Source organism: Vitis vinifera, chromosome 2 (genome assembly GCF_030704535.1).
Source record: "Vitis vinifera cultivar Pinot Noir 40024 chromosome 2, ASM3070453v1".
Classification (NCBI taxonomy): Eukaryota; Viridiplantae; Streptophyta; class Magnoliopsida; order Vitales; family Vitaceae; genus Vitis; species Vitis vinifera.
In genome coordinates, this window is record NC_081806.1 from 375,103 (window position 1) to 394,379 (window position 19,277).

At 34.9% G+C, this 19,277-nt stretch overlaps 1 protein-coding gene across 1 annotated transcript; it reads right to left on the reverse strand.

The window, feature by feature from the left end:
- Positions 1-5,177: 5,177 nt before the first annotated feature.
- On the reverse strand, positions 5,178-19,235 carry LOC100243215 (E4 SUMO-protein ligase PIAL1). Its single transcript, XM_010660133.3, has 16 exons — positions 18,263-19,235; positions 16,813-16,885; positions 15,293-15,358; positions 12,126-12,191; positions 11,891-11,973; positions 11,719-11,770; positions 11,551-11,622; positions 11,227-11,294; positions 11,092-11,140; positions 10,886-10,970; positions 10,691-10,792; positions 10,461-10,512; positions 8,438-8,489; positions 7,614-7,730; positions 6,653-7,540; positions 5,178-6,334 (listed from the first exon to the last, which is right to left on the reverse strand). Exons 1-16 carry the CDS (start codon positions 18,472-18,474, stop codon positions 5,603-5,605), a joined length of 2,769 nt encoding a protein of 922 aa, XP_010658435.1. The 5' UTR covers positions 18,475-19,235; the 3' UTR covers positions 5,178-5,602.
- Between the last annotated feature and the right edge of the window lie 42 nt (positions 19,236-19,277).

Here is a 19,277-nt window from a genome sequence, read left to right on the forward strand (position 1 = left end):
AGAGAATATGGAAACCTATTATAAAAGGTTTACATCATGTATTAAACTTTGTAACTACTAGTTAACAAAATATGATCTGTTTCATAAAAAAGAACTTGTACTACATTACTTTACATATACCAAAACCCCATAGTTCACTACGGGTAGCCCATACTACAAGTGTATATGACAAATATACATTACATCATTCCTTCAAAAAAATTTAGTATTTGTATGATACAAAGGCAATGCCTCAAAACACTTTCAATGCGATCGAGCAAACAAAATCCAATCAACAGAAAAACAATGCTCAAGCATTATTTCTAACATAGGTCTTCTGACCCGCATCTAAAAATGGAAGTGATAGGGTGAGTTCACAACTCAGTAGGAAAGTTTATAACCATCCTAAGCCTACCATTAAAAACCTTGAAATTAAACATATAATAGCATGTATGATAAACATTTTATAACCATTAACAAATATGCAATAATGTCAAACATGTATGCATGTGTTTGCTAGTTTCATCTCTGTTTTTCCTCATCCATCATTTCACAACTGATAAACTACTAACCCCTAGCAATGTACACATCAGATATCAATGCTCCACAAGATACTCGGTTACTATAATAATATGACTATTATGGGACTGTAACCCAATGGTAAATCATACCACATGTCTTTGGGACTTATACCTAAGGGTAGGACCAATCCCTTGTCTTTAAGGACTAAAACCTAGGGGCAAGACCAACCTCATACACCCACATTGGAGTGTCTTTTTCGAGTGCTTTAGGGACTTTCACACAAGAATCCATGGTCCCACATAAACAATATATCAAAGGATAGTGCATGTAGCTTCACATAAACACTTCCCACATATCAATCAATTCTTTGGATATCATCCATTATTATTCCATATCCTTCTTACAATGCAACCACACCATGAACCATTTCCTCAACACTAAACCATGAATCATCATACCAATATATGTTCCAATATCGTTGTAACGTTTCAATACAATAAATCGAGATGCAATGACACATTAAAAAATTTCATGAAATCATAGAAATGACATGAAATTTCAATAAATGTTTCAAGGAAAGAAACCAAGATACACCATGGAACAACATAAAATTATCTACCTTACACCGACTTCCTCTTTGTGATTCTTCTATGTAGGCGATCTTTACCTATTACAAATAACTGAAATGAAACAACATAATTTAGATTTCCTAACCATGAAAATTTATGCAATTAAAACTTATGACATTTTCATTTCTTACAAATTTTTAACAACTTACTGTTGCTAATTTTTAATTCTCATATTCTCTAATCTACATGCCCATAGGTTTTCAATTGAATTAAACAATCTTTACAATGCATATTAATATTCCCCAAGTAATTACTAAACACTAATTGTTTTGATTTTCCTAAATCCTAACCCATTAACAAGTCCAAAGTGTCCAAATAACCTAATTAATCTCATGTTTTACTAATCTACTTTTCAATCAAACCAAACTAAACAAAGATGTATGCTAATCTTTCCATCAATAAAATACTTAAGTTAAAACACTTTAAACCTTAATTAATTTGGATTTATAACTAAAACATGTTTATAACCAATTACACTCAACTTTTACACAAACTTTACTATTAATTCATTTCAAAATATCATTAGGTACTCAAAAATACCAAAATTACTAAATTAATCAACTTCCTTACCTCAAATTTTCACTTTCTCTCTCTAGACTCTCTCTCTAACCCAGGCTGCTATAGAGACAAGACTCCAAAACGAGGTTGCAGGTCCTTATAAAAGGTCCCCAAGCAAGTGGTGGCAGGCTATAAGGCTGCCACCAATCTCAACTTTCCAAAATTGCTATTCAGTCCTTCAAGTTATTCAATATTAAACCTATAGCTGCCCATTAGTCTTTTAGGTTTTCATAACTCTAATCAGCCCCTAAGAACCTATAAGTATGCTTAAGTCATTAACTAATCCCACTTAACCTTAATCAAGGTTTAATTCATAATTAAACAATATTAACACTAAACTAGTTTTAACATCTAATTAAGCACGTTTAAAGTTAAGTACTAAGATCATCATTATTATCTATTTAATTCATTAGTACTAGGTATTACAATCATTGAGAGAGTTAGGTGTATGTTGAAGATTGCAAAGTTGCCTAAGGTGTTTTAGGGTGAAGTTGCTCAAACTACCTGTTATTTGATAAATAGATCTCCATTAGGTCCATTGAACTTTGAGGTTCCAAAGAAGGTATGGACAGGAAAATATGTTTCTTATTCTCACTTAAGGGTCTATGGATGTAAAAGTTTTGTGCATGTTCCTAAAGAACAAATATCCAAACTTGATGATAAGGCAATTCCACATGTATTTGTTGGGTATAGTTATGAATTGTGGGATCCAGCCAAGAAGAAATTGATGAGAAATAGAGATGTGGTCTTCCAAGATGATCAAACCTTAGGAGATTTTGACAAAGTTAATCAATCTAAAGGTACAAATAATGACTTCATTGAGTTGGTACCTATTCCTCTTCGAACAGAGTTCTTTTTCTATCACTTCACCCCTTATTTTTTATTTTCTTTTTTATCATTAAACCAGCCCAAAAATGAAAATGAGGAAATTGATGAGCTACTAAGAGATGATAGTGCAAATGACATACCTGTACAAGAGCTAGTTGAGCATGAGGAGCAAAGGGAGCAGGAGGATTTGATACCATAAGTTAGGAGGTTTACTAGAGAGCATCCTCCCTCTACTAGATATCCCTATTCTGAGTACATGTTAATAATTGATGAGGAGAAGCCACAAAGTTTTTAGGAAACTATGCAAGATGAGATTGATTCATTGTAGAAAAATGAAAACTATGAGTTGGTATAACTTCCTAAAGATAGAAAATCATTGAAAAACAAATAGATGTTCAAGTGGTTGAGGGATATGGTTGAAGAAAATTCAACCAAGTTGGAGAAGATTCAAACAAACAACAATGCCTCAAACATGTTGACAAAGGTTGTTCCCAAGTAGAAGCTTCAGTTATGCATTGTGATAGCAGGTTTAAAATCCATGTGATGGGGTTATAGATTGGCATTCCTTCCTCAAGTGCTGGAAGGAGAGATTGTTGGGCTATGTTTGTCCAACCCATGAGCTCATATATTAGGGTATTTTATATTTGGGTATTTCCTAAGCCCAAATATAGATATATAAATAGCATTAGGGTTTTGGTATTATGAGAGAAAGGCATTTGATTGAGAGAAGAAAAGAAGACCAATGGGCATTGTTCTAGGGTTCAAGGGTGAAGTTACAGATTCCTTTCATCAACCTTTTGGGAAATTCTTATGGTATGTTTTCTCCTTGATTTCTTTTTGTTCATGTTTCCTAGGGTAGTGGATTCCCAACTCAAGTGAGAACTTAGTTATTATATCCCCATTTATTGAAATGGAAGAAATTTTCTCCGTGGTTTTTTACCTATATTCAAAGGGTTTTTCCTTGTTATATTTGGTGTCCTCTTTTGTGGTTGAATGTTCTTGATTGTCATTCTTAATTATTATTAAGTTATTATTCTTGAGAGGTGGTTATTATTGTTGAGTGGTTGTTATTATTGTGGAAGAATCTTTTGACCTTCACAGGTTAATACTCTAAATCTCTCCCTTTATTTTCCCAACAAAACACAGGTCCTCGAAACAATAGGATGATCCTACTGTTCAAGGGAATTGAAAGAATCCAATGTGGTAAAAAATGGCATGATGTCTCTTCCATTTATTGCATCTACATTTCTAAGGGAACAAAAAAAATGTTGAAATCTAAGTATTGGCAATGAAAATAGTGGGTAAAAACTCTCAAGTTGAATGGGAATGTGAAGCATGTAATTGTGCCATTTTAAACTGAAACCTTTTGATCAAATGGTATAGAGAATTGCATTCTACAAGGCCTCGGCATGAAAGATTGCATTTTTATTGATCTGTGTCTATCACTAAGACTACTACTGCCTGTCCGAAGCAAAACTTCCTAAAACGCCTGAGGTGCATGTTTGTTCTCGAGGATAATGCAACTGAATTTTCAATTTTGTTTCATTTTATAAAAGGGGAAGTAACAGAAAGAACGTTAGGGCTCTTCATGTTTTCTGAAATTTGTCTTTAAGTTGAATCAAAAAACTGTTTTTGGTATTGTAATGTATTTGACTATTTATTTTTAAAACCGTTTTTCAAAAAACAAAAAAATAAAAAAACTGATGTGAATGAATAAATTTTAGCTGTATTTAAAAATAAATTTTATATTTTGATTTTGTAGATTCAATTTCTATAATATTATTTAAATTTAATTCAAGTCTTATTAAAAATTAAAAAAACAATTTTTTTAGTTATAAATAAATTAAAAAAATAAATAGTTTCTAATAATTTATGAATATTAATGTTGTAATAAAATCATAAGTTTTATTTTTTTATTATAAAATAATGTTATTTTAATATATTATGGATATAATTGATTTTTTTGGTTAGAAGTGAATAATAATAATAATAATTTAAACATAATAATGGTTAATAAATTTTTATGTGTAAATGTATAAATAAGTATAGATTTATTATTCAATTATAAGATATAGAATTTTGAACTAAGTTTGATTCAATTTGTAACTAAATTGGATTAATTTATTTAATTTAAAATTATTCATAAAAATTAATAATTTTAGTAAAATAATCTGAAACATTAATTAAGTTACATTTAATTTAGAGTTTATTTACCTCATGAGAAAATTTGGAAAATGAGAAACAATATCTAGTAATTTTTACGATTATTTTTTAATTTCAAATTATTTTTAAAAATTATTAGGCTTATTAATAAATATAATATATCAAGTTTCAGTTGATATAAAGTATATACATATGTTATTTTGAACTAGCTTTAATTTCCTCATTTTAAATAATAATTACATTGTTTTTAAAATTCCAAATTATCATTTTTAAATTGGTAAACTTGTTAAAGAATCCAGCCTATTGATTTTTTATTTGATTTAGAGTTTATTTTTTAAGATGAGAAAATAAAAAAATAAATATGATTTTATATATGAAAAAAGGGGAACAATAATCATTGTAATCCAATTTGCGTATAAATTATGACGAGGAAAACATCCGCAATAGGCAAATAAATACTCATGGTCATACAACTCATACCACGCTCTGTGCTAAACATTCAGAAATGATGCTAAAAAGCACTCTTTTAAGTATTCATATAACTTTTACGAGTCACAAACCAAAACTCCAGTCTATATAAATCCATCCCATTCCTATGTCAAACATCATACCCCTGAAAAACTAGAGGCTTAAACAAGATTTTCATGCTATCTGCAAAATTACTATACTCATGCTGTGTCATCCAAGTATCGACCGCCTCCAGAAAATCCTCTAAACGGCCAACTCACAAGTTAAAAAGAAATCCGTATACGAACTACCTCTACAACCATAGCGAAACGTACGTGTAAAGGAACCAAACCCAAAATATATCACTGGCTCCAAGGTGACAGCTTTACAGGCGACCGTTGGGTACAAAATTGGCCATAATATATACAGCCTTACCAAATGAACCCCCCATCCATCCACATGACCACAAGTCTATGTCAATGCAACCCCAGAGACCTCTCAGGAAGAATACCCGAGCCTCCAGTTGTACTAGCTGGTTGGGTCATTGGATAATTAGGCGCTTGAGGAACAAGGGGAGTCCTGATATTGGTGAGGAGTGCTTGCAAGTGGGGTGGAAAACCAGGTGGAGGTGAAGTGATAGGCGTGGGTGGTCTCGTAGATTGAGTCGGTTGTGTAGGCTGAATCACTAGCTGGTTAAGAGCAGAATTGTAAGCCCGGCCAACAAGGCTTCCACGCATTAGCCCTGTAGGGCGCCAGTTCTGCTCTGATGCCAAATCCACCAAGCTTTCAGGTCTTGAGACTGCTTGCACCATTCCTTCTATGTTACCTCTCTGCTCCCCTGCTGTTGACCTACCCCCATTGGCATTTACAGGAAAAGCAGAGCCTGTTCTGGATGTTTGATTTTGAACAGGCAATGGCATTCGGGTCATCTGGGCTGCTCGCTGAGCTGCAACCATAGGCTGAGCATTTTGGCTGATTCCAGTGCCAACTGCATGGGTAGCACGACCTTGGGCACCTCCTTGCTGAACTTGGGACCGTGAGTGATGATGAGCAGATGATCTCAATAGGTTTGAATGTGTCCTTGCCTGAGGAGATTGTTGTTGTTGTAAAGTCTGGGGTTCGGTTGGAAGCCCGGATGAAGTTCTGTAAGCACCTGGACCAGGACGTTGACTTGTAGTTGGATGGCCAGCAACCTGTTGGTTCCAGTTCTGCAAGGGAAAAACAACAAAATAAAAAATAAGAATGTTAAAATCTTGCAAAATTCATGGTACAAGGAAAAACTGTTTTCAGATTGCAGGTCTGTAAAACAGATCTTATTTGCCAATGTACAAAAGAGAAAACCAAGAGGTTCAAACAAGCATAAAGCAAGGATATCCATGTTCCAAAATCAACCTAACTGCCTATCCATCCCAACAAAGTCTACTTGTAGCCCAGGAGTTTCCAACTAGGGTAGTATTGCAGCCACCCGATCGCTATATATAAAATACAGGAAACACAGGAAAAGAGATGCTGAAGATAAATAGAACCTGTGACATTGAGTGATGCTGTAATGCAGATGCACTGATGTCTGATATCTGAACTGGGTTGAAAATTGATCTCGAGAACTGCTGTGGCCTTTCCATGTCACTACCAACAGTATTGGGTCCATTGGGTACCATCGAAATCAAAGTTGTTCTTGATCTATGATGTGGACCGGATGTTTGGGTCTGAGCTGGAAGGGCTTGAACCGCTATTGGAGTTCTGGTTATATGTCTGGGAATTGTTGGAAACCTTCCATATTCATTGCTGACAATTGAATGCCCAAATTGTGCCTGCTGTAACTGCAAACTATCGGGAATAGGCAACTGATCATGCAGAGTAGAGGTTGTCAGATGAGTATTCCCACGAATATCCTCAGTTCCTCGATTAAGTGCAGGAGAAATAGCATCAGTTAACACTGGAGGCAGCAAAAAATTGGCAGGAGAGGGCTGAGAAGTGCCACCAATAAATTGGGCATCTGACCGGGCACTATGGGTTGAAGACCCATAAGTTGACAAAAGAATTCCAGAACAAAAGCCATCCTGTACTCGAGAAACAGCATTTTGATTCACTTCAGTTGCATTGTTCAATTCTGGTGCCATAGTCTGCTTTGTAGTAATGGAATGACCTTGAATATTAGACTGGAAGGGTTTCCTATCTTCGATTTCACAAGCATCAAAAGCATTCATCTCATCATCCCCCTCAGTAAGATCCCAAACATTAGGAGAGGCATTTGAGAAGCTGGTAGATCCTTGCAAGTCGGGCCCTTTTTGTTGGGAATTGAGGGTTCCAACACGTGGTTGGTCTACATGGTCATTGCTTTCCAAGATGGCCTTCCATGATCCATCTGCAGAGATAATCACATCAGCAACATTCTCTCCCACCTCTTTCAGGACCTGAGAAGAATGTATTGATTTATTCAAATGCAAAAAGACATTGCAAGAAAAAAGAAAATGTACAGCTACTTGCCTTGACCATATTTTGATCAATACGAATGTCAGTGTAGCAGACATACTGGTTACAGTGTGGGCACCGCCATGATGGTCTTCTTGAATTTATTTCCACAAAGTTTCCAAAATCAAAACACTACAGCAAAACAAAAATCAAATAAAAAAGGTCAAGGATCATGGAATTAAAAAGCCAGGAGAAAATGATTAGAAACTGAAAAGGGAAAATCACTCTTCATTGGAACCACAACTGAATTCCAAATTTAATTAAATTTCCAAGGGTTTTTAGAATATTGTGACTTGATCATTTGATATTCAAATTGTGAAAAACTAGACATTCCATGTAAAATATACTGAAATCGCTAATATTTCATTGAAATGTTAGGAATCTACCTGAATTTGTTGAGAATAAACTCATGCAAAATAAATCAAAAAAACACTAACATCTTGAATAAAGTTTACCAAAAATAAAGACAACAAATCTTTAAAAACAGAAACACATGGTACGAGTAGCCAATAACCAGCACCATTTGAGATAGAACCCTAGAGATTATCAGGCTACAAATCAAACTAAACGAAGACTGACATAATTAACACATTTCAACAGTGAATTAATATAATGGATCAAGGAACAACTTGTAAACCACAGATTTTATTTATGGTAAAATACTGCAATATGATTTATCTGAAAACTACCAGTGTACAGTGACCACATATAGGGCCTACAAACAGGTGATAACATTCTTCTCTATTAGATTCATATATAAACTGCCAAGATACTCCATCCCAGCATCCCTAGAAGGGACTGAACTTTTTAATGTGTGCAGTACAGTATGTAGCACTCACCTGCAGATGTTTACATGAATGTCCTTTGACAGGAACTTTAATACGAGTACGGCTGTTTAAAATCAAGACATGAAGCAATTAGCATAAATCAATGTGATTTGACTAATCCAAGGACAAGCTTCAACATGATGCAACTGAATTTTTGCGATGTTTGTCATGGAAAACAGATTAGACAATGAAGAAGATTACATTGCACAAAAAACAACTAATTATCAACCCTAGCACAAGCCTACCCACAGGAAAAAAAAAAAAAAAAAAATACAATGCTGGATGGACATTCAAAAATATTACCATTTGGATGGAATTATTAATTAAGGACTAAATTCAACCTTAGCTGTCAGCTCATAAATTTTATTATATACAGTTATCTTATTTTCATGTAGTATGCATACACATGAATCACATAAATATTGCAAAAACAAAGTTAAAACAATATATAATCAATTTCATGGAGGATACTAAAGATAAAAAGAGGCTATAGCCAAATACAATATACCATATATGTAATTGAATGCAAGTGTCTGATAAAATTAACTTAACAAACAGGACATTTTGTTACTCTTGGTAAATCCTCCCTCCTCCCCAATCTCTTCTGCCTTTTCATTTGTTTACAACATCTCAACTTAGTCCAACCCTGTTTAAATTGTGATGGCATCAAGGAAGTCCATGGATGAGGACCTGTTGGTCAAATTTCAATTAAGATCACTATTAAGCAGTAACGTCACCTGTAAGGTATTATTAATTCACATCGGGGGCTTGGAGAGAATAAAAGCTATTTCCTGGCCTTTTTGGTAAAGCCTACTAGATTCCAGAAGCATCTTTAGCCATTATGGCCAGTAACTTGAGACCCTGAGGCTGAAGGTGACGGTAAAAGCTACCACCAACATGACCACAGGAATGGTTGTTGATTGTAGCTAGCATAAGGTGAGCTTCATGCATATTGAGACACCGCATTGCCACCCTCCAGGAGGAATGAACCCTTCTCAGAGCACTTAAAGACCTCGGGGTACTGTTTTTATTATAGCAAGCATCACCAGAGATTGGAAGGGTGTTTAGAAATTATTATTATACCATACTTAGAGCATCTTCTAAACCAGAGGGAAATGGTATAGCTATCAAGCCAGAGATTCAATCTCTTTTAGAAGGCTAATAAAAAGCCAAAGTTTTTTATATTTTCAAACTTATTGGTTGAGAGTGACTCCATTATTGTCATTCCATGGGTGTCGAGAGGGAAAGAGGTCCATGGAAATATAATGGATGCATCCAGCAATTTATTGACGTTGTGAGCAACTTGAGATATCATCATTTAGCCAAGCAAGGGGCTACACACAATATCCGTTGTCAGAGACTTTTACCCTCTTAAATGTAGAGGGGCCTTGCATTGTACGCTGTTTTAGTTTCCTCCATTGATGTGCAATTTGTTTTGCTTTCTTTTGGATGTAGAGGCATACTTTTTTAACAGTTTTATGCACGTCTTAGAAGGATTTCCCACCCTTCATTGTATTCACAATTCTTATCCAATGCAATGGATTATCTTGTTATTTTATTGGGAAAAAAAAAAAGGTTATCACCAAACTCAAGTTGCACCCATTATTAGTGCATTATATGGCTTTCCTTCTATTGTTTGCTTAAGAAGGTAGAGTCTGACAATCAACGGTTGAAATGTATTACACTGTTTTGGATTTTCTACTAGATGTTGTGACATATTAAGCCCCCCCCAATATATATATATATAAAACAATAAAATAAAATAGATCACTCTTTTGTTTAGTTAAGGCATTAATAAGGGGAATTAATTTTTGGAAAAATATGCTTGAACCTATAATAAAGACTAAGGAAGAAAATTATTTGTTATAAAAGAAAATTGAGAAGTTTTATAACCTATTAAAATTTAATTAAACAACCTCATTTTGTATTCACCTTGGGAAACCAATGAATAGGAATTAACCATGGACTTGAAAAAATTAATGTAATCAATGATATTGAACTATAAAAATTGTAAGCAACAGATGGCATGCCATACCTTATGGGGCAATTCAGTGATATTCGTGATGGTCCCTCAACTATCTCATTATCTATTATTCAGAAGGATAAACAACCGCTTAGCCATATATTTTACATATCAAATGCATGAATTAGCTAATGGTTCAAAGAGAAGCCAAATATATTGCAAAGCACCAGAAAATAATTATGAGTGAGAAATCAACAAAGCAAAATGGTATTTTTTTTTTTTCCCTCCCTTCATGAGCATACCTGAATGCAGCATAGAAACAGCAGGCTGAACATAATCTTGCAACACTGGATTGTCAGGGGATGATATCACAGCCATAAAGGCAATGGCTAAGATATAATGACCTTTACAATGATTAGAGATTCTGTCAATAGGTGGATGAATTTCAAACAACAGAACAGGTATTGTTAGACATATAAGGCCCTGTTCAAACATACCATTGAACTGGCCCACAGCTTGAAGAAGATTTGTTCCATACTTTAGCATTGGAGTTACATTTGTTGGAATCTGTGGTCCACTGTCCTGATAAAAAGGACAAAATATGTCATGAAAACAAAGAGAAAAAAAGCCTCAGTTATAATTTCCATCCACCAGCTTAGCAGATTTTTCTATCATATCAAATAGCAAGAGGAAGTACACAAACCATGAAAACGTTTGTCCTTCTCTCTACTCCCTTTCCATTTAACAGAAAGCTATAAAAATTAAAACAAAATGAAAAGTAGTCAGTAGGAATTTATTAGAACAATTTACTCAGTTAAACAGGGGAAATGAGTCATACTTCACTTGAGGAGGAGTTATAATACATGAAGAAGTCTCTATATTATCTGTTTGAGCAACAAATAATCTCTGCAGGCAAAATAAAAAAGTAAGTAGAATAATTCATGTAATGTTAAAATTTCCAACTTCTTTAGAAAAACATGAAATCAAATAGAAAAGCAAGAAATCAATCACAAGCATATCATTGCAGGTAGAAGAAGAAGGGAGATCATAAAAAACACATAACATGGTTTACATTCCCATTCAAATAAAACATTGTGTTAGTTAGGACAAGAATTGGCCATAATATTAGTTTGTGAAACCTGAATTGGTAAGAGATGCTTACTATTTTTTCTTGGGAAGAAAATTTTGTACTCTTTGAGATATGAAAATCGACCAAAAATGTTCCATAGCCAGGCTACAGTACAAATAAAAATAAACAATTAGATTAAAAATTTTGCAATTTCAACATAAAAAATAAAGTAGTTAAGAAAAAAGGGAATATGAAACTCACCTTCACTTCACGAGAAGCAAGTATCTGGCCCATTTCCATTCGTGGATAGAATCTGCACAGAGACAGAGTAGTGCAACATCCAACCATATTAAAACATTCCAAGGCATATCACGAAAAGGTGGTTTGATCTGATAATGAAGTAGCCAAAGGAAAGCACAACAGAAGTTCCTACCTGGTCATAATTTTTGAAATAGTGGGGTGGAAGGAAATTGGTTCAGTATTATTATCTCCCAGATTGCAGAAGTTGCTCCCTATCTATATATGCAGAAGAAAAATTGTCAGGTAAAAAGAACAAGCTCTAATAAAACTGAAGAGAGAACTGTTAGAAGAAACTGGCAATATAAAGCTTGTAATAGAAAACTAGCCCTAAAAAAATGACAAACATGCAGAGAAAGTTGTTGGCAAACCTCATTTACAAGAGTCAGAAGCTCTTCAGTATCCTTTTCTGTAAACCATCCAACCTTACAAGCATTCTACCATATAAAGCAAAAAAGTTAAGAGAAATTTCAACCTGAAAAGGTCATAATGTTTAATTTCAATTTATTCTTAGAAACATGTTTTAGGGTAAAATGGAGAAACAAAAATAAATATTTTAACTCCCCAAGGGTCTCTGTTCAACAGAAAAGACAAGAAAATCAGAAAGAAAAAAAGGACCAGGTGTATAAGAGAATGAACCTAATAGTGAAGAAACATGAAAAGAACTATATATAATCCCAATATTCTTTTTGATAGGTAATAAGAGAGAATATATTAAAAGTGCCAAAAAGCACCTAAGTGCACACATGAAGCATACAAAGAGTGCCAATGATAAAAGAAAAGTGACAACAAAATATATGTATGTCTTTTTAGTGGAATATTGGAATTATATTTATATAACTATGTAATTCCAATATTCCACGGCAAAGACATGAATAAGTTATCTGTAAGAGATTCTCCCTACTTGTTTGTGATTGCTATGGAGGCCCTTAGTAGATTGCTCTTGAAATCTTGGGATGGTGGTTTTATTTCAGGAATCAAGGTTGGGGGAAGAGGGGGTGGGGGCGAAGCGATCTCTCATCTCCTTTAGGCAAATGACACCATTGTTTTTTGTGAGGCCTCTCAAGACCAAGTCACTTTCTTGTGTTGGCTTCTCATGTGGTTCGAGGCCATGTTGGGGTTGAAGATTAACTTGGAAAAAAATGAGATGATTCCAGTTGGAGATGTGGACAATGTGGAAAATTTGGCTTGCGAAATTGGGTGCAAGGTGGGAAAGTTGCCTTATTCTTACCTAGGGCTTCCCTTGGGGGCTTCTTACAAGTCGGTGGCAATTTGGGATGGGGTTGAAGAATAGTTTCATAAGAGACTTTCACTATGGAAGTGACAATACCTCTCAAAAGGGGGAAGACTTATTTTATTTTACAGTACTCTTGCCAGTTCACTGATCTTTTTTATATCGTTGTTCACCATCCCAAGAATTGTTAGGTTGAGATTAGAGATGATTCAAAGGGATTTTCCTTAAGGGGAAGGGGCCTTAGAGAACAAAATGCACCTAGTCAAGTGGTCTTCTGTTTGTAAAGCAAAATCGAAAGGAGGACTAGGTGTTTGTTCTCTTTCTTTGCTTAATAAGGCCCTTCTTTGCAAATGATATTGGAGCTTCTCTAGTGAAAGAGATTCGTTGTGGAAGAAAATCATGAAGGAAAATTTGGAGAGGAAGAAGGGGATTGGAGGTCAAGATTGATCAGAGAGCCCTATGGGGTTGGGGTTTGGAAAGAGATTAGGAAGCAATGGGAGTTTATTAATATGAAGATTTCCTTCAAGGTGGGTAATGAGAGTAGAGTGAAGTTTTGGAAAGATAGATGGTGCGGTGAGCAACCCTTATGTGAGATTTTCCTTTCCTTGTTTACTCTTTCTAGTTCAAAGGAGGCATGGGTAGCTGATTTTTAGGAGCAAAGTGGGGAAAGAGGAAATTGGAACTTTCATTTTATTAGGAATCTAAACGATTGGGAGTTGGTTGTTATGGAGAGGTTTCTTTCTAAGCTCCAAGGACAGACAGTGAAGATGGAGGAAGAGGATAGAGTAGTGTGGAAGGAAGACAACAAAGGGGTCTTCTTTGTAAGAGGGCTTTACTCTTTGTTGGAGATAGATTATACCACCCCTTTTCCTCTAAAGGTAATTTGGAACTCATGGATCCCTATGAAGGTGGGTTTCTTTACTTGGAAGGCTTGTTGGGGAAAGGTTTTGGCGTTGAATCTACTTCAAAGAAGAGTATGGAAGTTGGCTAACAGGTGTGTTTTGTGCAAAGAGGAGTTGGAGTCCATTGATAATATCCTCCATTGTGGCAAAGCGAGAATTTTATAGCAGTTGGTGTTCTCCATTTTTGGTGTTCCGTGGGTATTATCTGAGTTAGTTAGGGAGACTCTCCTAGGGTAACATAGCTCTTTTGTAGATAGAAGGTGTATTAAGGCTTGGAGAGCCGCTCCTCCTTGCATTTTCTGGACAATCTGGAAGGAAAGAAATAGGAGATCTATTGATTGTAAGGAAATGTCTGATCAAAGGCTAAAGAATATTTTCCTTAACAATCTCTCTATGTGGGTTAAGGCATATATAGGCAGTGGGTATATGAATATGGTTGACTTCTTAAGATTGGTTGGAGCCTAGATGAGGGAGGGAGTATTTTTTGTGTGTTCCCTCTTTCCTATTTTTTGCCAAGTGTACTTTGTATACATCTTGTGTACTTTTGTGCGCTTTTAGCACTTTTTAATACACTCTCTTATAAATAAAAAATTATCTGCAGGAGAAAAAAAGAAAGAAAGAGAGAGAGAAAGGAAGGGAGGGAGGAAAGAAAACAGAAGGATTGCAGAAGAAAGAGCCTTAAAATATCGTTTAAAACTTCACTAAGTTGTCCCACTAATTCTACAAATATTTGTTTGGAACTCTTCAGTCCTCACAAACTAAAATAGACGTGTAACAAAACATTTATGACCAGCATAAACCTAATAACCTTGCCAGATGTATTTGATAGATAACCTGGATACAAGTAAAAGGTAGAACTGGAATCCCTCTGAGAAACAAGCCCAGAAGAAAATGAATAAATGCCACAAATTTTATATATCACTACCTTATTCCCATTAACAGAAGAAGTCATTTAGGTCAATTGTTAAAACCAAGCTGACTCGGTGTAGCAAATTCATTTCCTAAAAGTATCCTCATATAGTATTGATGTCCATACCACTGACAGTTGCACAGGTGGTTGGAAGACCAACTGGTAATTAGACACTAAGACATCTAACACGTCTATAATTCAATTTCTTTTATGCTGATCAAAAAAATAATTCAATTTCTTTTATTATTTCTTCGCGAATGCATCATGCATGCACCATAGCTAGTCCATTTTCAAAAGAAAACAGAAGCAACATAATTTGACGTAGTAACAATTTTGGTTCAATTATCATAATCCTTCTCTTCAACTTTAGACAAAACCAAATGCACCACCACCAAGACAAAACTAGAAGTGAGAAGATGCAACCCTATTTTACTTTGATTTGGATATATATATATAATAAAATAAATGAAGAAGTTTGCATTCAGGATGTACCTTTACAGAGACCATTAGCACCATTATACCCCCAAGTAGAAACAAATCATTTCTACGTTGACATATCTGCACAGCAAATGAAAGTGGATATAAAAATGACAGCCTCTTCAGGACACTTTTTCATACACAATCAAATATGCAGATAAAAGAAAAAAAATAAACCTAACAAGTTTTTTAAGTGACAAATATTTCAAAGAAAATCAAATGATTAATAACACCATCCAAGAAGAAACTGCAGTTAGTGCATAACGTAGAGGGGTGGGCCCTATATAGCTTTACACATCAAAAAAGAAACAAATAATGTGATTGGTTGGGGTACACACCCAACAAACTCACAGGAATGTACAAACATGAGAAGCTTGGGAAGCATGATCCACAAAAAAGATGTTTATGTCAGTGATATTCAACCATTTGCTAATTATTCCGCAATCAAGATATCCTTTATAAGAATGATGAAAGAGCAGAAATTTAAATTTCACCTAATTTACTATTTGAGAAAAGGGGATAAAAAAGGATTTTTATGAAATATCAAGGGAACATTATACAGAGAAAATATCAAGGAAACCAAATGGCTGCAAGTGCAAAACATTTCCTCTCACGTCTTACCCAGAAGATGCTTCAGTGACAAGTCAGTATGATTGTAATATCATGTTATCATTTATACCCTTTCAAAGCCACATGAGACAGGGAAAACAAATTGCGCACTTCCATGAATTGTCATTTAAGCATATTAATAATAATATACTATATAGCAACGCATGATTATTATCATTGCTGCTCAGTCACAGATGAGATCATTCAACACTAGTTTGTGGAAAAAAGAATCTATGCTCATGGTTGTGGAGTATACACCGTTTTCAGAGCCATAATCGACAAATTATAAAATATCTCTAGGACGAGAGCCTAACCACATGAGAAAATCCCATCAAGTAGCTCTGTGATATACATGTACACACATGATAACACATTCCTCACAATGTGTTACATCCTGTCTTGCTTATTAATAGTGGGAATGAGAACATAACGTATACAAGGGAATTATGAATGACTAAAATGGACCAAGGCCAGATGGAACATTTGTATGCTCTTAACATAAAGGTGTTACTAAAAGTGCAATAATGTGTAAAGACGGGCCATTATTTGTCTATTTTTGGTGTATTCGGGGTAGCACAATGACAGAACTGTCAGAACGGAGGAGCAATCAGATGAGGTGGTGAAAGAGTTCTTCTGAAAATATTTTTTGATTGGTCTAGAACTGTTGAGATTTTGACATATCAGTTTTTGATTTTGTTAATGGGTTGGGTCAAGGCTAGGGAGCACCCTTTTTTGTTGGGCGATCTTTAATCAAATTGCATATCATTTTCCTATATATGTAAGAAATTAAAAATTATTTCAATACGAAATTTGAAAGGGTGGCTAAGTCTTATTATTTCTCACGTATCACCATCAAAATAGTATATTGGGAAGTGAATTCATGAAAAATCCAGAACTAGATATCCATATAGCATGAATGAATTTACCTGTTTTAATAGTAAAGGTAAATCTTGAACCCTAGCTGGAACCTCACCATTTGCAAGTGAATAATCAATACCCCTGAATTTATCAAAGTAAATATAGTCAAGTATAGCAAACAAATAGGTATACAGAATAATTGCTAGCTGAAGTTATGTCCTAAAAGGATAAAATAATACGGGCTGTAAAATACAATTATACAACTACATAAGACCAAGGGCAATATCAAAGTTATATTACTAACTCATAATATTAAAAGAGGCCTGTCTCTCCCTACATGCCCAGATATATATACAACCCAAACAAAAACTACAAAAATATATAGGGCTGTAGACAATGCCAGCTCCACCTTAAGGCAATTAAGGCAGTTGCCTGAGATCTCATTACCTTATTTTTTTAATTCTAGATTTTCCTTTTTCTTTTTTTAATTGAAGACGTCACTAAATGTCGACCAGAGAATTAAGCAATGGAATCCAAAGCTTGTCCCTGTTATTGTTTAGATTCTTCTCTGTCATTTAATGCATTACCAAATACCATCTAGATAATCATGCATTGAGATTCAAAATCCATGACAATTGATACGTGGTGTATAGAAAGGCTGTCATAATTGATAAGATGTTTCTTCTTCTAGATGCTTCTATTTCTTTTTCCTCTCTAACAAGCTTCTTCTTTTTCCAAATTTTTTTCCTTCTTAACAAGCATGAACTCGCCTTTTTTTCCCCATTTGTTCAATCAAACTTACTTCATGAGAAATGAGAATTTTTTTAGAAAGGACAAGATGAATTCAGAAACAAAATGAGCTTTCAGATTACAGATCCAAAGCCTCCTATAACATACAATCAATAATCACAAACTAGTAACAACCTAACCAGACATAACCAACGTATCTTACCCAACCCTAGCTCTAGTTCACGGTCAAAACAAATATTAATCACCTTATCCAGATTTTACAATGTAAAGGTTATGCTCATATATTCTCCGAATTATACTAATCCACCAACTGAGAAATCACAGGAAAAAGAAGATAGGCCAGTTCTAAGATGCCAGATTTTCATTACATCAACGACTTTTCAGGAACCAAAAATGAGCATAAACAAAAAACCACAACGAAATTCATCATTAAATTCATTTAAAATCACTAAAGCAGACCGATAAATCAAAACCAAACTTCAGACGAGAACACGCGAAATCAAAAACGGAGAAGTAAAATGAAAAATAAAATAAAGATACACCCGATAGGGATTAACATTTCCTTGGGTTACAGACAAAACCAAGGAAAAGAACAAAAAAAAAAAATTAAATCTAAATCTAGAAATCCAAACAGCAACATTAGGCTTTCTTAACGGTATGCCTTTTGCATCATCCACTAAAACATTGGATTTGAAACCTCCACTCAAATATTCTCAGCAACCAATCAGAGCATTGAATGAATGAAACAAAGAGTTCAGAAAACAAAACCTGGCGAGTGAGAGGCAGAGATTGTGAAACTCCTCGGTGCTCCGCTGGCCGTCGAGGATTCGGTGACCAGAGCGAACGTGCATAGCTAGTCGCTCGAGAACGGCGTTGAGTCGGAAGGAGTTGGCCAACGACGCCGAATAGCTCGTACTGGTAGTTTCAACTCCGGCGATGTTCGACACTGACGTCGGCAGAGAAATCGTCGCGCCGGTCATCCGAGAGGCGTCTTTCAGCAATCCAGAACATAACCGCGCAACGAAAGCCTCTTGGTTCACGATATTTTCTTTCCATTTTTTTTATTTTTTTTAATATATAGGCGCGAGAGTTATTTTATTTTCTGTAAAGGAATGGGCCTTGTTTTGAATTTAATTACGAGAATGCCTCTGATTTTGCTGTTAGAAGGGCCTTCAATTTTCATACGTGGCTACAGCCTACAGCGCATCGATTGAATCAACTTTCGGTCCCAAGGGCGGCGGCTTTATTATTGCCAGTAACAAATTTGGCAGCATTTTAATGCATCATGTATAATTTTGTAAATCAGAGTTATAAATTTATAATAATTAGCAACTGCAACTGGGAATGCTAATGCAACATTTGACAATTTTGGAAATTAGAATTATGGCCAGTGGGTCCAAATGGACCACAAGTGTTCAGGAATTAAATGGTGGTTGAAATCAATGATCTTCGTTAGGCTTTAAAGTCGAATTCGTTACTGCATGAAATCTATATATGTTAAAAAACGTGACATGATCAGTTATATCACCTTTTCTGTACATTTAAATCTTATAATTTTAGATTTAAGTTTCGATGCTATTATTTTATATTTTGATCATTTTTCTATACCCTACATTTAAGTTATAGCTTGGTCTTATGCTCGAATTGCATGTTTGATAAATACTAGTTCCGTACCCTGGAAGTCTCCCACCTATCAATGGAAGCTGCTAGCTTTTTCTAGCCCCGAAACGACCACCATCACAAAGTAATGTTACTGCAATTAAACCAATATGATATGTATGCT